General features: G+C 34.4%; 1 protein-coding gene across 2 annotated transcripts in view; it reads right to left on the minus strand.

The window, feature by feature from the left end:
- Nucleotides 1–8,383: 8,383 nt before the first annotated feature.
- Nucleotides 8,384–23,693, minus strand: part of Kcnh7 (potassium channel, voltage gated eag related subfamily H, member 7) — a 463,174-nt gene continuing 447,864 nt past the window's right edge. The window contains exons 13-16 of one of the 2 annotated variants that reach the window (XM_013027877.1): nt 22,607–22,858; nt 17,568–17,736; nt 10,546–10,738; nt 8,384–9,066 (exon numbers count right to left, since the gene is read on the minus strand). In XM_013027877.1, the coding sequence (XP_012883331.1) occupies nt 8,800–9,066; nt 10,546–10,738; nt 17,568–17,736; nt 22,607–22,858 (881 nt within the window). In that variant the 3' untranslated portion in view covers nt 8,384–8,799. Of the gene's footprint in view, nt 9,067–10,545; nt 10,739–17,567; nt 17,737–22,606; nt 22,871–23,693 lie in introns of both variants that reach the window. The other variant, XM_013027869.1, reaches the window with a different exon arrangement.

A 23,693-nucleotide genomic window follows, 5' to 3' on the forward strand; every position in this document is an offset into this window, starting at 1 on the left:
TATATTTGACTGTATAGTAAAAAGATATGGGCAGCATTCCTACCTACATCACTATGGTGTGCAAGAGAGTTAGGGATGGGGCTTGTGCCTATGTGTTATTATGCCTTCATGTGTGCTCCTTTAGTAACACTTGTAAAGCTAATAGAGATTAAGACCAATAGAGACACGTTTTATACTTAGAGACATATTCATATGTCAGTTTGTGGTTCTGCTACATTGTAAGGGTTCCCAACTTTTCTTTTAAGCATAAAAATACAAAGACTTACAGCTACATGCACATAATTAATTATTTCATTTTAGTTGGCTGTATTAATCCTATTTTCTCTGATTATGGAACTTTCAAAAGATAATCTGAATAAACAATGCTCATGTGATGGCTCCAGAAATATAGTAATTAAAGAATAATATATTCTTTTGAAAATTGTAGGCCTTTTAAAAATAATCTTAGGATTTACTGAATTGTGAATGCATAGTTTAGTTCCCACAACTATGAAATGAAAGGCCCTCAACTTATTTAAACTTAATAAATATTTTACCTAATGGCAATTTTAAGGCATTTTGCTTGCTGTACTTAGATCCACATTTCTGATCAGCTTCACTTACAGTTTGATGTAATTTTTCATTTATCACACAAGGTGTGTTCTCTTGGTTTTTACAAAATTGATGGTGAGGAAATCCATGCCTCTAAATACAACAAATGATCCTATGCTTAGTACAAGCTACATTATGACCGGCAAATTTTATGCAAAAACTTTGTGAAAATACTTTATTCTTTTTCCTAAATATTAGAGAAACAATTAGAGAAGAGTGTGAAGGAGGTATGAAACTTAGACCAAATAAAATAATAATCTGGATACTTTCATTTTTGGATTAAAAAAATGAATCAAGCACACATTATAAAGTAAATTATTTCTATGAAGGTTAGGACCTCTTTACCCATCAAGTCACTATTTTAGTCAGTTACGGCTGTGGTCTTGAAGGGCATTAACTGGAATGATTTTCTATTTCTTTAATTTTACAGTAACATTTTTTAACCACTCAGTCCAAGTTACTAGTGACCTAATGGAACTCAGAAAAACTGTAGCAATGTTACAATTGTGTGATTGTGTGAAATGCAGCAGCACCACCATGCCTAAATGTAGTTCTGTACCTAGTTAAATGTTGGAAATAGTTGGCTTCTCTAGTAAAAGTATCTAGTTAGCTAATGAAATTTACTTTCTTTTTTTTCCCCAAAATAATTTCTTTTTACAAATTCTTGAATTTTTCATGTATAAATAGATCAGAAATTATATGCTCCATTCTTAAATTATGTATATATATTATATTTCAATACAACTTGTACACTTCTTTTAGCTACCAAAAATTGCAACCATTTTTACATGAAATTTACATGTTTCTTATATACAGTTATTTGTATAAGGTTATTGCAAAACTAGTTGTGCAAGTAGATTACACTGTCAACACCACATACCAATCTTTGAAGAAAATATTTGCTAAAAATAAATATTTCTGCACAGATTATTTCAAAAGCGTCATGATTCCATGCTACATAATGTGCATAAAGTCTACGAAGTAGTATGTGTTTTGGTAGATTGTTTCACATAGTTTAAGCATTCCAGAGCACTACTTAACTGGATGTGAGTGAGCTCTAGATCAGATGACTGACATTTTCAAGTCACCACACATATTTGTTTCTGAAACACATTATCCTTTGACTGGCAAACATTCTGATATCATACATTTTCTTACCAAAAGTTGTGAATTAAATATTTCATTTAAAAAGAGGTAATTGTGTTTAGTTCAAATCAGTAGAAAACTTGGGAACTACTGAAGATTTTTCAATAACTTTAACTTATTTAACATTTTGAAGAGGATGCAATATCATTTAAGTGCTGCTGTAATTACATGGCCATTGGAGAAAACTCCATGGAAGAGTTATTTATAAGACTGCTGCTCCTTCAATTTTCCCGCTAAATATGGATGATGAAAATTGTGTGTACTCACAAAATACAAGTCTTTATGAACAATAATACAGTTAAAATGCTCACAGCTGTTGTTACAGTTACAAACTTTAAAATACCAATATACACATTGAGGAAGTCCAACATATATAGGTTAAACATACAGTGCTTTATAACCACAGGTGCAACATTTTCACATCTTTTAAAATATAAATCAATGGAGGTAAGCCACAGATATCATGAGTTCACAGTAGGAATTCATCTAGTTTTTTTATGTAAGAATAACCATATTAATGTTGATTCTTCTCATAATAAAGATTTTATTGGGAGCATTTCTGTAATAATTTTTACTGTTATTATTTAAGCATTTAATTATGATTGGTGGTAGAGCAATTAAGTTGATCAATTGAGGTTTTGGTTCTGTGCATTTTATTCTCCATAATAATAACATGATAGATTTAAATAAATTCTGGTTAGTCATTTCTCAGCCTCCACTTAATTGTCTATATAAATAAGCCTTTTAATAATGTCTTTCTATGCTGTCAGTTATTAATAGTGCATGTCTTTTGTAAATTTTCTGTATTAGACATTCAACCAAAGTATTTTTGTATTAAAAGACAATTAATGAATTATTCTAGGCTTGAGCACAGGTTACTCACACTACCTAATATTTTAGAAAGCAATTCACACTATGTAACATTTTAGAAAGCAATTCAAATATTCTTTTAGTTCTTGAGAGTATTACATCACTTCATTTTAAGTTAAACAAAACCACAAGAAAATTGAGATGAATGAGAATATTTGAGAAATGAGTGAGAGAGAGATAGACAGAGAAAGAGAGGTGGAAGCTGTTACATTAGAAAGCAGTTGCAAATGTGGTATGTAATTATTTTGGATGGTAGACAAAAGCAATACTGGACACATTCAATTGCTAAGCAAGAAGTAGCTTCTCTAACATTGATGTTCTTTCATTAATAAATAATATCATTGGGAAGCACAATGGATACCCATTTATAGATTTTTGTTGCAGAGTGTATGGGTGGAGAATATTGAGTTGAGGAAAGAGGAATGGAAGATGCCAGAGACACTACTATCTGTGATAATGTCCAAGTCATTCTATAGCCTTCTGGTTTTGCTGTACTTTGTGTTATGTAAAATGCTTACACATATTTCAAAGACTCTGAATAAAAATCCTTTGATATATGTCCATAATTACCTTTGTTTGAATCATTTTGGACATGGAGTCTTACTGAGAGTTTGTCTCAAGAGTACATGGAGAAGGTAGGATTGCATCCAGGTTTACCGTATTGACTCCCCTACCACTATTTCACATTGACAGCTTAGGCATCTATAATCTCAGAGCCACGTGGGAGTGGGTGGAGCTGCCTGAAGAGAACCATTATAACTGTGAGAGTCCATTTTTTCTTATAAAATAGTGTATTTACTGTCAAAATTGTATTTTATAAATATATCTCCAAATACCCATCTGGGAAGTATATCATGTCCAAAATGGCCTTGCACAGAACACCATTTTTATAGACTTCATTCTACTAGCACTGAGTTAGTCAGATCACCTTTGAGTGCTTAGAGTTTAATTATCAACTCAGAGCTGATACGTTTTGAGCAATGAGATTGTTAGTTACTATTCTTATTATAAGTAGTATAACTTTAAAACTACAAATCTAATACTGCAAAATGCAGTTGCAAGAGATAAGATTGGATAAATCAAAATCTTTAGTTTACATAATAGTTACTTAGTTGGAGACGTAGCACATTGTGTGGAAAATGTTTTGTTTTTCTGATTATTACTATTTTTTATGTCATGTTTCTGGGAAAGAAACAAAGATAGCATTTTTTATTACCTATTATGTGTCAGGCATTTTGCTATGTTCTGTCTCATTTTTACCTCAAGCTTTGATGAGGTAGGTACTACCATTATTTCATTTTTATTTTTTTTACAAAATCAGGAAAGAGACTCAGAAAGGTTAATTAATTGGCTTCAGGTCACACAACATATTAAGAAGAGCTTCTATTGGGACCAAGTTAGTCTGACTGCAGAGCCTGTGATGCTTTTTCTCCATTGATGACCCCATTTTGGTGTACATAAAAATCACGTGGAGGAGAGCTGGTCCTAACCTCAATCTTTCTGATATACTAGAGGGGAGGTAGCCTAAGGACATATATTTCTAACAAGTTCCCAGGTGATGCTAGTATTCCTAACTTAAGGATCAGAATTGGAGGGCCTATGTCTTACACTGTCCTGCTTTCCAAGTGTTCCTTGAACTTTGTCATTTACAAAAATGTGGTTAAAAACTTAGTGACACTTAAACTTTGAATCATCTATAGAATTTTTGTCTGTAGAATAATCTATAAGAAGCATCCATTTATCTTCTTTGGGTTTTACCATGAATAAATGTTTTTGAAGACTTCTCTACATTTAATTATAGTGTCATCATTCACTTCTAGTAACTGAATCATCTGAATTTCCTGTAATCGTGAAGACATTCAAAAGAAGCATACTGATATCTCTTAATAATTATTATTGTAGGTAGACTGACGAAGTGATCAATTTTATTCTTAGTATAGTGGCTGATAAGCTTTAAAATGAAATTTGGGAAGAACTTATTTTCTTCTGGGAACTTTGGAATCATTACTGAATACCTACCCCTCAAAGGACATTCTAAACAACTCCAATAAATATTAAAGTTGGCTCCCAATTCCATTTGATTCCTGACTTAAATTTTCTATTTCCTGATGGATAGAAAGTTTAACTCTGATGACCAATCCGTTACAATGGAATTACAAATTATACTCTCCCAAATTGGTCCCCTGCTTTCCCATGTTTATTGAATTAGTGATTATTAAATTAAGAACTGTGTGAAACATTGCTTCAGAATTTTTATTCCTGATTTTTCATCAACTAATTAAAGCAGGAGACTCCCCTCTGGGGGTAAAAACGACAAGTCTGTTTCAGTTCTCTATCCAGCAATTAACAACATCAGGAAAGCATCTAATGCAACAAGCATTAGATTTAACATGGCATTTTATTCAGGTCAAGAGACCAGATAACATTTTAGGTAAATATCAAAAGGTGTTATATTAGTGTTTCTAATCCCCTGACTGGAAAGTAGTTGTTATGCTGCTTTTGACTGGCAACTGCAGCAAGACCTGGCCTTCAGTGGGATCCCAAGATAGAAGTGTCAGTTTGTTTCTGCTGGGGCTACTGTGGAGGGTGATGATAATTTTAAGGATTTGATCATTAGCAGGAAAAAGGATGGTGTTTGCACACCAAGATAATTGGTTTGATCAACTCAACGTCCATTTAACTACTGAGTCTTCTGATGTTTCTTCCTGACTAGTCACAACTCATATTGTTCAGACTTTTTTCATCTTGCCCAGCTCTGAGACAAAAATTTTTTGCGTAACAAGCAATTGTTTTATGACCAAGAAATTAAGTAGCAAAAACACTTCTATTTTGCTAGACTATAAACAGTCTGATTTTTGCATGCCATTCACCATCTTTCAATTCCTGGAGTTCAGTTTTTATAAGGAGGCATTAATAGAGGCTGTTTATGGATGGAAGCCTGACATTTTATGCATGCCATACCAAATGTTGCATCTGAAGCATTGACTAATCAATTAGACCTCACGTCCTCACCTGCAAAATCCTCTTTCCTACATACAAATGAGCAATCTCTGGTGAATTCACTCTGAATGTTCCTAGAACTTAGGCAGTCCAAAAGAAAGTTTTGCAGCTGCAAAAATGTGCTCCAATTTGGATATAAATATCCCCAAATAAGTCTCCAAATCAGTTAGCCATTATTGTGAAACTCTCCCCAATCAGGCACCCACTAAATGTTTGTTGAAATATGATAAATAATAAAATAATAATGTTTGACTGCAATAAGAATGCAGTCCCTGTGTTTGTATCTACATAACACAAAATGTTTGAGATAGTTATTTTAATTATTACAATTTTGTTGACTAGTTTTTTACCATTAGTACCCAATTACTCATGTCTTTAAAAATATAAGGATAAGACTTTGTGACTACAGATTGCCACTTACACAATTTAGCAACTTCTGTGACTGTTTAAAAATATATTTGGGCACAGGTGGCTCAAGCCTGCAATACTTCCTACTTAGGAGGCTGAGATCTGAGGATCACAGTACAAAGCCAGCCCACTCAAGAAAGTTTTTGTGGCTCATATTGGCAATTAACCACTAAAAAGCCAGATATGGAGCTGTGACTCCAAAGGTATAGAGCAAATCTTGAGCAAAAAGCTCAAGGACAGCACCCAGATCCTGAATCCAAGCTCCAGGTTCATGGGTGCAGGGTGCAGGGTATATATATATGGAGCAGTTTAAGGTCACTTTAAACACATTTTGATAGTGCAATAGTTTCATGCAAATTTGAATTGCTTTCATTTGAAGCTGATTAATATTAAAGGTGAAAGGCTAAAAAGAATGAAGGGAAAAGAATGAAGGGAAATCAGCCAGGCGCCGGTGGCTCACGGCTTAATCATAGCTACTCAGGAGGCTGAGATCTGAGGATCAGCCAGCCTGGGCAGGAAAGCCGGTGAAACTCTTATTTCCAATAAACCACCAGAAAACCGGAAGTGGTGCTGTGGCTCAAGTTGTAGGTGCCAGCCTTGAGCTGAAGAGCTGAGGGACAGCATTCAGGCCCAGAGTTCAAGCCCCATGATTGACAAAAAAAAAAAAAAAAAGAAGGGAAATTATACTTTTCTCCTGAAAAGGTAGAAATCAACCCTATTAATAATGTGCCAACATATTTCTTTAAAACTGTATTACTCTTATCAAAGAAGCTATCAATAAATTTCAGTCATTTCAAGAAGAAAATGGTATAATATTCCCTAATAATAGCAAAATTATATTTGATTTGAAATAAAATTTCCAAACTAGAACTTGAGTGATCAAAATCGTAATTTTTTTTCTGTACTCTGAGCATATGAGAACCATGGGCTACCCTACCCTTCAAGCTAATAATTGAAGATATTAAAATATATTCCTCTGTATGTATTGATATTCTGGGGTCAATATATATTCATTCAATCCATATCCTAGATAATAGATTTTTGCTTAATTTTCAAATATCAAAAATATTTACATGGCAAAAAATGGAAATTTTACTATTGACTTGTGAATTTTCTTTCTAGGCAGATAAATGTGCATTAGTTTTTATCCACTTCTGGAATTAGAAAACTGGAGAAGGACTTAATGAAAGATGGTTTTACCATGCAAATCCACTGAAATTGCATGTTCTTACAAAACTGTGTGCATCTAGTACTGCCTTGATTAAATTCAGAATTACTCTAACATTTGAATTAGAAGAAAGCTCTGGAAATCTATTTGTGTCCATCACTTGTTAGCAGTTCTTAAACGGAAGCATCCTTAAAACAGTATCAATGAAAAGCATGTTAAACTCTTCAAGGATGGGTCTGGGAAGGTGGCTTAGTGGTAGAATGCTTGCCTTGCATGCATGGGGAATGGGTTTGATTCCTCACCACCACATAAGCAGAAAAAGCTGAAAGTGGTGCTATGGCTCAAAAGGTAGAGTGCTACCCTTAAGCTGAAAAGCTGAGCGGCAGCTCCCAGTTCAGACTCCACTACCAGTGTAAAATATTTTAGATGGTTTGTGTGCAACTAGTGACAAAACCTTAATAGAAAGACCTTTTTATTCTCAATGTTGGGCCTAATTCAGATAGAAAGAAACCAAAATATTTCTCCCCAATATTTGGATGGTTGTTTAGCTGAAGACAGGAAAAAAAACCAAACCAAAACAAAAAACACGCAAGCTTTCTTAATCTGTGTTTGGAAAACCAGGACAATGATTCACAAAGACATGAGTCTTTCTATTCTCCCACTTTCCTGCTGAAAACCAGTATGTAAATTCTCCTTTCACAAGGGATTTCTCAGCAGCTCTAGAAATGGTGGGGGACTGGATGGGGAAGAGTTTACAGTTAACATTTCCCCACAGTATTCCTACCTTTGGAAACTTGAGACTGCTCTCTTCTTTGTCCTGTCACTTTAGTAAGATATATTGCTTTTTTTTTCTGAACTCCTCTATACACTAGGACATTAAGTAACTATCTTGAGTTACTTTCAAAAATCTCAGAGTTTCCCCCGTACTGTGTGCAGTGTATACATTAATTATATTTGTTTGTTTTTCTTGTGGACCTGCCATTTGTTGTGGAGTTTTGTCCTACTACAGACTTCAAAGGTTGATTGAAAATTACATTTTCTCCCTTTCAATATATATGGTGGTATCTTCCTTTACTCTTTGAGATATATGATTTTCATCTTTTATTCCTGTATGAGAAATAAATAGAAGTAACCATAAACATCTCAAAACAGAAAGGTATCTGTTATCAGAACCGTTTCCTTTGTGCCCCTTGAACTTCCATAAGTTGAGGATCATCTGTATTGTATCCATGGATACTTTTATCCCTTGGTTTCTTATTTGCTTGGAAGGCGTTTTCATAACAATGTACTGGTTTAATAAAAGCAATAAATAGGAGTCTCCATGCAAGAGAAATTGGAGTTTCCTAACATGCACATGTTTTAAAAAATAAAAATAAAAAATAAAGTGCCTTGAGATGCTGGCAGTTTAAACATTTGGAACCAAAAGTTCTTATGAATATTTACATCCTAACTGCTCAATTTTACCTTACAAGCTTCAATTTAGGAAAATATACAGTACTTTTGCATATAATGGTACCTTGTGAGCCCCTGAGTCAAGTAGAGAAGATTTAAATACAAAAAGGAAAACAGCCATTAAAAGCACTTACATTGTGTGTGGAGTAAATAGTACAAAATGATTATTTCCCTGGAAGACCAGGATCAGAAACATGCCTATGAAGACCCAAGATTCCTACAGTGCTTAGAGAAGATTCTGGCAAAGAAGGATGCCTAATCGGGTGAAGGTAAGTTTTTCTTTGCCGCAGGTGAAGCTCTAAAGAGACATCAGTGTCTTGTTTTAAACGGGAAGTCAAGTTGTCTTCCGAAGCTGTGTTGAGATGCATCCCACTTGAGAGGGATTCTTTGGGCTTAAGTTTTGATTTTTCAAGGTCCAGAAATTCAGGACACTGATAGGAAGAAAAAGAAATTGCATTTTTTAAAATTATATCAACAATCATCTAAAATTTCATTCAAAATCCAGATGTGATTTTTTTCCTACCATCATCTTATTCTCCTCCCCCCTCCCCATTATCTTATCTAAACAAATAAGAAAGACAAGTGTCAATTCAGGTCATCTTAAACAACAATTCCAAGTATTTTAATTTTACTGTGAAGTCAGATTAACAAGGTCAGATTTCTAAAATATATTGTTTTGGTTTGAGTTTCCTTATTAAATTTTAACTCAAAATCTAAGACAAAAAATGGAATAGGAAACATGATCAGAAGGAAAGAAAAAATTTGAAAGGAAGTAAAGTCAGTGTTTCTGTCAGATTATCTAAAACCAAAGAATGAAATACATATGTTTACTTTTACCAGCCAGTAAAAACTTGTTGAAAGTAAATGGACATGAAAGTTCACAACCATTTTCCTTTGGATACATTACCCTATCTGTATTCATGTATTTTCAATTCTTAAAGCTGTTTTTGTTTTTCTAACTCCCTAACCATATAGAACATTCATTAGATTGTTCTATGAATTCTCACTGAAATCATCTTTTGTAAAAGGTTCAGTGGGACATGGTGTTCAGGATAAGAATGGAAGGGAATTAGATATAAATTAAAGGGGCCTCTTTCAAGGGTTGTACAGGAAAATTAAAGGATACTTTATGTCTTTTGCCTTACCATGTTTGCCAGGCCATGGAGAAACAACGTAGAGATCTCTTGTGATGAGTGGGGCAAAAAGAGTTTACCAGTCTGACTGCATTTGAACCTCAACTCTAATCTGGTTGATTGTGTTTTCTTTCTGAGATCCAGTGCTGCCTCTTGTCACTACAGGAACTTACAGACTTTATGATCTTTTATTGAACTCTAGAGATATCCCTTAGTTTTTATATCTATATAGAATGTAAATTTATACTGGTTAATTCTTGAAAAGAACGAAGATGGCAGGGAGAGAAAAAGGGAACAGAAGACACCATATGAAGGGAAATGTACTCATTATGTGACACATAATTGTAATCCCTCTGTATATCACCTCAATATCAACATAAAAGTAAATTAATTAAAAAAAGACAAGAAACAAAACTTTTGCTTTAGCCTGGCTTCAGTGGCTGAAGTCTGTAATACTAGCTACACAGGAGGATAGCAGAGGATGACAGTTTAAAGCCAGCCAGGGGCAGAAAGATTCAGGAGCTTATCATTCACTAAATAATCAGAAAAAAATACTTTAAAAATGCTGATGTTTAAAATTATGTAATTTTAGTTCCATTGGTTTCAAACTTTTAAAAAATGTAAGACATAACAGACCACAGGACTCATCTGTAGATATTCTAATGCAACAGGAATGGGGATGGGATGGGATGGAAGTTTGTATTTTTCCTCTCCGTCTTGGGGGAATCCTCATTAAGGTGAACCCTGGAAACATGGAAGCACAGTACGTACACTCACTTGTGAGGAGGGGCTGAAGCTTCGGTCCGTCTTAATGGAAGCAACCGGAGGACTTGCTCTCATCAGACGGAGGATGGGTCTCGGGTACTCTGTTCCTGCAGTTACCATGCTGTAGGCTGGAGGGACCACAGTAGTTTGTTTCTGTAGCAGCTGTAATATGGTTTGGATGTCTGTTGTCATTTGGGATTCAAGTCTGCAGGACAGACAGACAGAAAAGGGCAAGACGGTCCTAAAATGGTTCAGAATTTCAAGGGTTTCTGAGAAAACCATCAGCATTACCAGAAAATGAAATTATGGTCCTGCTTTAAACAGGAAGGACAGGAGAGGGAGCACAGAGACTCTTCCTGGCGGATACTCTCTACATCTCACTAATGATCCTGATAAGGATGATTATTCTCTCGTTCACTTACAAAGAATTAACAGAATGAATTGAACAAATCACATATTTTACTAACTTGCATTGATTTTTAACATGTATAACATGCTTAGAATCTATTTTTAACCAAAAATTACCTTTGAATTTTGCTCCAGCTTTGACTCAATTTCTTATTAACATTGTATTAACTTTTTAAAAGAGAAATAAGTAAAATTTCATTTATTGTTAAGTCATCTGGGAAATGTTTCTTTTGTGTTTTGACTTTATATTACAGTCATTATATCCAATGCACATTATGTAAAAATTGAACTATGTAACTGTAGGGTAGGGCAGGATGGGGTAAGATGGGGAAGGCATGGCATTGATCAAGGAGCATTGCTCTCATAACTTGACTTCTCAAATTGAAGCCATTTTGTACAACTACTTAATTAAAAAATTTCTGGGGAAAATTTAGATTATCATTATTTAACATTAGATAACTTTCTTCTATCCTATTTATAGCAAGTATATTATTCGTGTGTGTGTGTTTGTGTGTATGTATAGTTAAGAAGTGTAAATGCTACTAGAGGTTAAATTACTTTCCAATTTGTAGTTCAGAGCTCTGATATTTAAGTAACAGGCAAAATTTACAAGTTCACTTGCTTCTATGACCCATTTGACTTGTAAAATATTGTTGTTGTTGTTTTCTAAAGCTCAAGATTACCAACAGATAAAACTACAATCAAAGATCATCATAAATAACTGTACAGTTAACCCATAATCACAGAATTTTATGAATTGCCATTCAGTGAATGGTTTCTGCATTACCATTATTAATAAGACAGACTGTTGAATAAACACAAATTTGTAATAAGTATTAAAAATAAAAACTTTATCAATGATTTCAATGCAATGGGAAGTCAAAAATTATGTTGATATTTTTGATTCCTGAAAATCTTTGTTAAATAGCAGCAATCTCTAAGAATATAGGATCCATTTATCTTGTGTTGTACCTTGATTTCTAATACATCCTATCTAGATTTCTCAGAGAATCTACCTATTAAAAGGTAAGACTTTAGTGTGCACATGTACATGTGACTCATGCATACAAGAATATATTATGCAGGTCAAGTGGCTCATGCAGAGTAAGAGTTGAGACCACAATGAAGAACAGTTTTAGCCACATGACTTGGTTCTGTGGTCTAGAAAAACTTGACGGGAAAAATAACAAGAAGTCAGTTACTAACGTGGGGCCTTCAGTTATTTTCTACATATCAATTCATTGAAGACATCTGTGTGTACAACTGAACAACTTAATCAAAAGACAAAATTTATTTATCAAGACTTGCTTCAAGGCTCTCACCTCACTATGCCCATAAATGCTGAATAATGTATCATAATGTCCATATGTCTGTCTGGCTCTAATTTGCTCCTATTACAGTTTGGGTATGAAGTTTCCCCTAAAAGACACGTGTTAAGGGTTTGACAAAATCTTTGAGAAATGATTGAATTAAAAGTGCTATTTCCTATTCCATGGACTAATCCGCCAATGGATCTATAATCTAAAGGCATTATTATTGGGCAAAGAAAAACTATTGAAGGTGGGGCTAGTTTGGTGCAGATAGGTCCCTTGAGGCTATTGCCTTGGGGGTTGCTTCCCTTGTGTTTTCTGCTTTCTGGCTGCCGTGGAAAGAGTGTGTGCTCTTTCACCATGATGTTGTATCTCACCTGGGGATCTTGTTAAGCTGCAGATTCTAATTCAAGAGTCTAGAGTTGGGGAGTCTACTGTAGACCCCCATTCTTTCAGGCATGCCCAATGTTATTAGTTTAAAGGAATACTTAAGATGAGGAAGAAGGAGAAGGGGTAAAAACTGTTAGTAATGACTCATTGCAGAATCTCCAAAGCTACAGAGCTACCAAGTGGGGACAGTAACTTCTGAAACCATGTACCAAAATATATTTCTCATCATTTGTTTCTTATAGTAGTGAAGACCATTAGATCAGTGGGCCATAAAAGGCCTTTAAAATCATTTAGTAAAGGACAGGACAGACATGCTTTTCATATGCTAGTTGTTGGCTGCCTGTTACTACCTGCTTGTAGGGATACTTTCTTAGGCCCTTGGGAATACATTATCAATATTCAAATGGGACTCAGCTGGGAGTGGTTCAGGTTTATAATCTTAGCTACTGAGAAGGCAGAAACCTGAGAAATGTGGTTCAAAGCCAGGCGGACTAGATAAATCTGAGAGATGCTTATCTTCAAATAACCATCAGAATGCAGTAGAGGTATGGCTCCAGTGGTATTGTGCCAGCAGTGAGCAAAAAATCCAAGTCAGAACTTGAGGTCCTGAGTTCAAACATAAACATAACTCTACACACACACACACACACACACACACACACACACACACACACACACACACACACACACACACACACCCCAACATCTAAATGGACCTTGACAGAAAAAAATTTCCCCACTTCTGCAAAGTGTTTGACACAGATCACTATCTTAAAAGGCCCAGGTTTCAAAGTATTGTAAGTATCATCTTTCTTATGGTTTCTACTGACACTGTGTAGTTGACAGTCTCTCATTCTACATTATTTTGAATATTTAGTTTGTTTTTATTTAACTTATTGCTTTCTATATTCAGTACATCAATAAAGGAGTCCTTCGTTGTAAGAAATTTGTTTACTATGCATAGGTTGTATTTTCATATTTTATGACTAGGGTTTAGTGATAAATGAATGAATTATTTTAGAGACTAAACAATCTGCTTTACTCAGTTAAAATTTTAGAGAACGAAATAAGAATCCAGCATCGTTTTCATTTTAAACAAACATATACCAAGTTTTGGTATTGTTTTTTTAATACCTTCAGTCAAGGCCTTCTGTGTACCATGCATGCTTTTCTTTTCTTTTTATATTGTGAAAATACTGTACAGAGGGGTTACAATTACATGAGCAAGGTAATTTCTTATCAAGCATTGTTGCCTCCTCCTTTGTTTCCCCTTCCTATCCCTTCCCATCTCCCCCCCATTCCCCTGCCCCCCACCGAAGTTGTAAAGTTCATTTTCAACATAATTTCTTGTACATCTCATTGTTGCAATGGGTCCACCCTATTTAAACAAATTGTTTTTTTCCCTTCCCCTCCACAAAGTATACCAACATCAAATACAGTGGAAATAGGGGTTATACCGTGAGGGAGGGACATACAAAGAAATACCTTATAAATATGTTAAAAACAATAGCAAGAAAGAAAAAAACGTTTGAGTCCTTATGTCTGAGACAAGCAGAAATGGTCAGATAAGTTGATGTTAGTCAAAATGAACCCCAAGATAAGGACCCCATACATGATTTTCTTAAGAAAATTAGGTGGAACGTGATAAATAGGTATGGAATAGAGCTCTCAGTGATGACAGGAGCTGCTCACTTGAGAAGGACAATGAAGGACAAGAACAAACAGCTATAATGCTAGATGAAACAAGTCCTCACTGTTATATTAGAAACACACAGACAAATTGCTTTGGGGATTCTGAAATGAGTCATTACTAACAATTTTTATCCCTCCTCCTTTCTCCTCATCTTAAGTATTCCTTTAATAACATTGGGCATGCCTGGAAGAATGGGGTCTACAGTAGACTCCCCAACTCTAGACCACTTGACAGAATCTGCAGCTTAACAAGATCCCCTGGTGATCTGAGTACATGTTAAAATATGAGAAGCACTGCTGTAGAATTGTTATTAATTTCCTTAGCTATACATATCTCTAAGCACAATATATGAACATGGAAGAGCATTTCTCATGTAAACCTTTCACTTTAAATATAGCTCAATTGGTTATGAAGGCAGAAACAATGGCAATAGCAAGGACCATTCAAGATATTTTGTGTATATTGGTTTTGATTTCCATGTCCACTTGATATGCTTATTTGAATTTGACAGTGGTATAGGACCCCACAAGTCCATACTTCAACAAATGCTCAGATTACACTCAACCCAAAAACGTCCTGAGATTCTCACTCTGAAAAATTGAGATAGGGGGCCTTTCCAAACTTGTTTCCATTTATTTTGCCTTATAAGCAAACTAGAGAAAGAAGCTATTGGAGATGGAAGTAAGAAGGCAATTAAAAAATAAATAGGATAATCTGACAGGCAATAAAATATTTGTGAAAATATCATCGACAATTATAGAAAATTATTCAAAGGAAGAGTAGTCATTGGAACAATTCAAAACATGTTCAAAAAGGACATGTAAATGCTGGGAAGGTCTCAAGATTTAATTGCATTTTGGCTGTGAAAATTTTCTTATTAAAATATTAATGTAATAAAAATAGTAATAAGTGTTCTAGTAATTAGTGGTTACAAACCCAATAGGTACTTGACAAATACCCATAAAACAGCCTGATGCAGACAAAGCTCCTTCTTCCTAAAGCCCCCGAAGACCCTGGAGCAGAACTGAAGAGGGTCAGGTGGCCCTTCCTTTTGGGTAAGGTGGGCACTGATCCAATCAGAATGCAGAACAGCTGAGACTCCCCCAAAAGGGCTATTAAAGAGGGACCCCACGAACATACATCAGACTAGCATCCCCACTTCTCACCCTCATACTGAGAAATCTGAACTCCCACTCTCCTTCTCCCCCTTGCCCAAGAAGCAGGTTGCTCATACCAATCCACCCATAGGTAAGAGGCTCTCTTCATCCTCTCTACTGCCTTATCCACTTTCAAATAAACTTCTTCTCCCTCATAATTCCTTATTTGGTAGAGAGAAAAAATGGTATCATGAACACCAGTGAAGTTAATCAGTAATCCTAATTCATCTTGCTTTGTGGATAACAAGTACAGTCTATGTCCAGTTGGCCAGTGAATCTGCGGTTTCAGAAACTGTATTTGTACTGCACATGGAGATACCTTTTGTCTTATTATTATATACTAAACAATTCAGCAGAACAATTACATAGTATTTGTAAGTGATAAACTTTGTAAGTAATCTAGAGAAGATTTAAAGTACATGGGAGGTTTTTTTTTTGTAAGATATGCGCAAAGACTGTTCTTTTTACTGAAGGGACTTAACAACCTAGGGATTTGGGTATTCACGTTTGGTCCTGGGACTAATCTGCTATGGTTGACAAGGGGTGATTTATTTATTATTTCTGTTCCTACAAAAGCATTGCAGGTAGATACAGATTGAAGCACAAAAATGAAGTTAGGTAAGGGTATGACTTGACCTATTCATTTTGGAAATGGGCAATTAGCTGCCTAAGACTTTTTATCTAGGCTATCGAATTGCAAGTGCTTTGTTAGTACTGTGCTTAAGGAATCACTTATTGCCCTTAGCATTCACCCATCTACTACCTTCACTACCATCATCATCACTAGATGGATGGAATACATAGAAAATATTCAGAATAGATATGGACTATATCGACAGTGTATGTGGTAAAGGCAAAGCTCACAGATGGAGAAAATAACTTATTGGACATGGGCAGAATTCATAAGTACATTAAATGGAAACATGCACATATTACTAACCAGCAAGTCATACCAAAGATCGAATGGGAATGCAACGTAAAAAATAAAAGTGACATATACATAGAAAGAGATGGAAACAACGTGTTTTTATGTCCATTCTGAAAAAAAAATTCTGTCTCCAAAATTTGGTGATATGATTGGTGACATCCAATAGTATCTCATCTGTTCCTCCATATGCTCCTCTAAACACACAAAAACTAACTAGAGATCCACAGGTGTGTCTAGGGGATACAGATGTTGAGATAGAGGCAGTTATTGCCCTTGGCACAGAGATTCTGGTTTTTGAATATGGACCCCTCCAGAGGCCAGGCAGGAAAGGTTGATGAGGCAAATACATAAACTTTGTCTAGATTAGGGTGCAAATTAGGTACAGTCCTTTTACCAGGCTTGGTGCTCATTTGATATGCTAACTATCCCCATCTTGTTCTCCTTATTTCCCATTACATAGTGCAAATGGATTTAGTAAGTCATGTGCTGTTGGTGTTTCAGTTTAGTTCATGCAATTTTCTGCCTATAAGCATTAGGCCTTCATTATATAAGAGATATCCCAAACAACACAACCAAAACAGCTATTTCAGGCACAACAATTTTTTCCCTTGAATCTTTTTGACCAACCTAACTTTAAGGAACCTACTCAGACTTGAATGAAAGGGTTACCTCCTCCCTAAAACCAAAATGCACTTCTTATAATTGGATGGTTTAAATCAAGGCAAGGGAAAATGGAGAGGCTCTGGCCTTTTGCTTACGGGATTTTCAATTCATTCATAGTTTTGACAGGCTGACTAAATAACTAATCATTTACGTCACTTTTTAATACTTTAAAGTATCATTAAATCACCAAGAGGAACTAAATAGCATGAGATGATTAAAAAAAGAAAGAAAAGGTGTCCAACAACAATCTACATATAAATTATTTTAAGGGGAAAAAGGAAGCTTTCTAAGGTAGCTCTGATGATAAAATGAAATGTGTGTCCCTAAAAGTATAAAGTGTTTTACCTAAGTATTTGTTGCCAATCAACTGGTAATTCTGTCAACTTTGAATCTTAGTTTAAATATGGTGTATATGGAAAACATGGGATTCTGGGAAGAAGAATTTTCTTGATCACATTTTCATTTTGCTCTGCTACTGCTGATACCTGTTTAGTTGTTCTTGAAGCAAATCTAGTCTTTGCTCCACTTCCCCATAGGTGAGGTCACTTTCTGTTTCAGAGATCCCCCAGGCAGCACCCTGCATTGCTGAGGCACTGCACTCTTCAGGCTGAGCTTGGGCCTGCTCTCTCTCCCAGCCCTGCATGTCAGTGATATCTGTGGGAAAGAGCAAGAGAAATGTCAGCTTCAGTGGATTCTCCTTTCCTTCAGTAACACACAGATAACTACAAGACAAGCAGAAAAGGTTATCTGGGTGCATCCTAGGAGACAAAGAACTAAAGGTGTTCAGGGACATAACATACCACCAATTGGTCACAGAGTCCAACTCTTATCCAGTCTGGATTATGTCCCCATGTATTTTCATAAGATTTACATAGGATTTTCATAGGATTTATTATAATTTTGTATTTTCTGTTTGTTTGTACTAAGTAAAGCAAGGTATAATTGATCAGGTGGTTGACTTTCTGCTTTTGGGTTGGGAAGGAAACAGCACATTTTGTCTCTCTATTGCTTTCCCGAAGACTTGAGGTTTTTAGCATTCTCTTTCATAGGGCAATTTGGATACCTTGTGACTTATATCCAAGGAGAAAGCTCTGAAGAAAGTGAAGGCTTGCTGTGTGATTTTCTTAGTCCATTCTCTAGGTTCTCAAAGTTGGGCCAAGGAGCGATAACCATTAAAGATAGGAAATCTTCAGTGGACTTGGATTCAAATTTATTGAAACCAAGCTAGTGTTCCATGTTTTTGTGCTTCTTGTAACTGCATCTGTCCTTTTTATTATGATCACATTGTCTTGTAATTTTTTAGATGGCTCTTTTATTATGAATATTGTGATGGTATATACATTAAAACAGTTTATCTGTTGAAGACTACTAGTGCTCTGAGTGTCTGCTATGTGTCAGACAATGCTAAATGTGGAAGATTTAAGACAGAGACTGTTACTTTGAAGAATTTAGTCTAGCAAGTTTAGGATAATTTTTCATTGAGAGATTCGTTTTCTCAGCCTATTATAATTTATAGTTCCTCCTAACAATCGACACTTTTAAGCTATCAATATTTGGGGACAGATACATCCTACTTCTCGATTTTGTCACATACCTTCCATGCTTTTGCTATGTTTTCTTAACTTCAGTGAAATGACTAAAATGGTGCAAAATAAAATCCATGAAAAAATTTGAATAGAATTGAGAATTAATTTCCGAGATAAAGAGACACTTCACTCAGTGAAGGGTTGGTGGAAGGGAAGGATTACTTCAAGCTGGCCATTATTTTCACATGGAATCAGATTTGAATCACAGAGTGTGACTTGGTTTGATAGCAAGATTTTATTCTTAAATCTAGCAATGATTAAACACTGACACCAGCTATTCAATATGGTTATGGAATTTGCATCTTCAGCTTTAAAAAAATATAAATAGGCTACAACTGAATTGGACTAGATTAGTTTTGACTGTAGAAATAGGGAAGGGAATTTCAGGACTTCCTACATTTTTCTTAAAAGTCCAGTTAGGGATCTCCAATGCATACCCTTTCTCAAATTCTAAGACAAACAATAAATTACATGGTTACTTTGTGAATTTTTTCTCAGGAAATACACAGAAGTTTCTCTAATAAGCTCTGCCTCAGTCCAGGAAGTTATCCCAAATAACTTAACATATCCAAAGTGGGCTTGCATTTCCTGGTTAGCCCTGTAAGAAAGGCTAACAGAACTCAAAGATGTTAAAGTATACTCTAGAAAGGTTCCTGATTGTCACATTCCTATTCGACAATACCCCGGGGTTCATTTTTGTTTTCCAAATTGGAAGTTTATGTTTTCTTTTGATGTTTTACCAAACAGTACAAAATACAAGTGAAAAATCTAAGTAGGAAAACTATATTGCTTCATCTCTTCTTAAGTAAAATATCAGATTTTACTGAAGTGTGATTTGTTATTCACATATGAATCTGTCCAAAATGCAAGCTAGGTTTTCACCTTTGGGTTTTCTATGTCAAACAAGAACTTAGAACACATGAAAATGATTTGGTGATGAGAGTGCTTTTCTATGCTATTCTTTCGATCTCTAGCTCATGTAAGAAGATTTCTTTAGAGAATACAAGATTTGATAGGATTGAGGTTATATATTGAACTTTGAGCCAAGAAAGCACACATAATTACTTTTGAATAGCCATGTAAGGACACTGATTTAGGATATGACAAAAGATATTTAAGATGTTTGCATGGTAGTAATTTCTTTACCAGATGTGTACAATTATATCTATACAGTTTTATGTCATTACCAATAATTTTCTAACAATTTTTAGCATGGTGTTTATCACTAATGATAAGGAAATATGACTATAAAAGCAATGAATTTTCTAATACAGGTATGAAACTGGAAAATTTTATTTTCAGACTATTCTTATTAAACACTTTTATCTCTATAATGTTTCTGACTGCATATTTCTTCATAAAAGCTATGTTACCATTGATAGTGATAATAAGCATAGGCTAAGGTTCTTCTTCCAAAACCATGTAATTCATGTATATATTTAATGCCTCTCTTACTTGCTTTACAGACCAAATATATAATAAATGGATTTTTAAATGGTAATGGTGAATCAAATGCAATGAATTTTGGAGGATAGTGTTTTTTCCTCCCATGCATAAGAAAAAGTATTTATTTTAGGAAACTTCAGTAATATCTGTTCTGTGCACCAAAGGCCTCCGTGATTATAATCTACTCTTATTAAAATCTAGAGACCTGTGACTTGCCTGTTTTAATGGCAATATAAAATGAAGAGTTCCAAGGGGGAATGCCTTGCTAGTGGTCCTAATCAAATGAGCATCCTTGTAGACACTTTCTAAATATAGCTCAGGAGAAATCTGTACTTGGTTACCTTGGCAAATGTTGCTATAGTTGCAGGATACATTTCTGCAAATGATGAACATAAATTTCCCTTTTGCTCTGGATAAATAAACTTTCTTTGGATACAGAAATTTGCCTAGAGTCAACTTTTGGCCTCAATAAAAATTGGATCATAGGCTATTTTATTTTTATTATTATTTAATTTTGTGGAGATACAGTCTTCTTTCAAATTCAGTATGATAAATTTTAGGAATGTGAGAGATTAAAAGTTCTTGTTGATGGTGAAACTCAATTTGGGATTTCGTTGCTCAGTTCACATCAGTTACAGTTACACCTCAATTATTAGAACAGTTCTTGAGCATTATGCAATCTTTCTGTTTAAAATTCATTAAGAAATGAAACTTGCAGTGAATCACATTGCTAAATTTTCCATTTGTAAGTTTTCTTCATTAATCATGTTTAATGTGTGTTACCTGATTGAAGCTAAATGGTATCAGTCATATATCAGCCATGTTTGTTAAATGACATTTATGTGTAGCTATTCAAGGTAATTATTAAATGAATCATAATGATAAATTCTGAAATATTATAAAGTTGGAGATATTTTAAAGTCACGTTAAATTACCATTTGGGAGCCAAGTAGAATAGCTGATTAAAAATGAGGGGGTAATAGAAATATTGACTGTAGGTCATTAAAATTCAGTGTCAAGTAGAATCATTAGAAAGTCAGTAAAATTATCAATAGGTATCTTGAATAGATTTGTCAATTGAGGGTCTAAAATTCAAGAAGAAATTTTTTTTTACAAAGCAAGCCCACATTATTCTGCATTTTAGATCACAAATGCTTCAGAGATTTTGACTTGTATGATACAACCTATTTCTATTTTTACAACTTTCCAGAATCCATTTCATAAATAAATAAAATAGGACATTTGGCAATCACATCTAATATTCTATTCTTCCATTATGATAAATGAGGTACTATTTTCATGCACTTCATCAAGATTTTAGATCATTCAGAAGACTTTTGCCTGTATTAGCTTATTTCCAAGTGACTTCATGGCAAAAGTTGATTTCACATGATGAGTAGAGTAACCTGGAAAAATATAAAGTCTTAAAACTCTAATTTTAATAAAACCTTGTTGTATATTATCTTTTGAAATAATGGTGATGATAATAAATAATATTTACTTACTCTGGGCCAAGTCAAAACATCAATTTTTTTCTGATTCCTTGGATACTTTCTTATACTGTCTTAATCTTTTACATTTTATGTATCCAGGTACATGTTAATAATTAAAAGGTTGGGAAATACAACTTATAAGAAAATCCTAGTTGTAAGGCTTTTATTGCAGAGTTTTCTAAATATTATTTATAATCATAACCAACGAACTTGTTACATGATATTATACATGCAAACTGTGGGCTAGCAGAATCGAAAGTCATAAAGGGAGCAAGTGACAGAGTTGGTCTTGGAACATAGGTAGTATGACTATGTCTCTTATGGGTACAACTCAATCATTTCATGGCTAGGTTTAGTTACATACATAGATCTAGCTTGTATTATATTAAATTTGTAATGATTTTTATTTGGTTTCACATCTTTTCTATAAATTCTGCATGGTTTAACCAAGCATTTTTACTCATCTTGTAAATTTTCTTTTACAAGATTTAGATCTTCCTTTTAGTAGATAAAAGTTATGAAGAATAAATTTTATTGTAGGATAGTTCTCCTCTTTCACAGTAATATAAAATTTTTTGGCATATATTTCAGTGTCATTGAGCTGACATTTCATACTATAATACTACAGGATTGGTGGTAAAAATATGAGTACAGAAGGTATATATAAAGAACTAAGCGATAGGTTCTCTTAAAATAATCACTGACTCTTCTTTCCTCATTGGAATAAATTGCTTCCAAAGACTTTTCTACATTTCTCTTTGTGGTATTGTCAGGTTAGCCACAAAAACCCCTCAGGCTTACTTTTTTTTTAATCATTGCCACTTATGACAGAACTATGCAAACACCCTGTAGAGAATCTAAAATCTGAACATTTTGCAAACACTATATGAATTGAAAAAGTTAGATTAACATGTGCTGATGTAGCTCTTAATTTGTGAAAGGTTGCCATTTTATGTGTCGCTTTGAGAGAAGACAACCTGATTCCCAGTTCTTGATTACCTTTGCAAGAGTGACTTCTTTTATCTATGTGAATTCTTCCTGAGGTGGATAATGTTTCTTCAAAGTGGAGTCCAGTTGTTTTCCCTATTTTTGGAGTAGAGTCTGCTATTCCTGAGAAGAGCGGCTTTTGTTCGTCATCAATGGAAGAGATGAAAGATGATGATCTGCTTTTTTTCTCTTCAAAGTGTTTCCTGGAACTCTGATAATGTCGTATGGTATCCACAGAGTCTTCAGGATCATTTGTACTGTTTTCTTTGCCAAAATCTATAAATAAAAGTTATTTTATAGAGGATAATCAAATATGATATTCTGTATGTCATGTAGCTAAATATGTACAGTCTAATTTTCCTATTAAATGCAGTTTTGGGGACTTCTTTTTTTAATTTAAGAAGGATATTAAACAATTCAATTCCATACATTTAGAAATGTTTGCTAATCAAATGATCTCCAGCATATCACAGGGATTACAAGCATTTAACCTATGATCTTGGTTTGGTGATACAAACTATGCTACTATAGGCATGGTCATTTTAATTTCAATCTTTTCATTGTGATTGTAAAGGTCACATAAAGAAGGGTTACAGTTACATATGTCAAGGATTGAGTACATTTATTTTGAACAGTATTACCTCCTCCCTTGTTTTCTCCCAGTTTTTCTCATTCAAGTTCCCCCAAATTGTAAAGACATTTTTATATTCAAAAGTTGTTCGATTATCTTACTGAATTAAATCATTAATTTCAAAATTAAGAAAAAATTAAGTTTAGAATTCTGAGAAAGCCATTGGGTAAGTCATAAACTTAAACTTATTTTTAGTATATATGTTCAACTGTCTTTTATAATCTTAGAATCTGGTTTATTACCTTTTTGGGAAAATGAAGCAGGCAAAGGAAGATAAGTTCCTTTCCTAATGTATCAGCTCCATGCAGGCTGCTTATGTTTATCCTCTACATCATATCATGTGGCATATGACAATTTTCACACATTGCTTCGGTCAAAACTGCAAGCCTTCTCTCAGAAAAGGCTAGCTAGGGCTGGCCTTCAGCCTAGGTTCCATGCCAGTAATGGCTTTGACATTGCAGTCAGTTT

This window comes from Dipodomys ordii, unplaced genomic scaffold (assembly GCF_000151885.1).
Source record: "Dipodomys ordii isolate 6190 unplaced genomic scaffold, Dord_2.0 Scaffold5, whole genome shotgun sequence".
Taxonomy (NCBI): Eukaryota; Metazoa; Chordata; class Mammalia; order Rodentia; family Heteromyidae; genus Dipodomys; species Dipodomys ordii.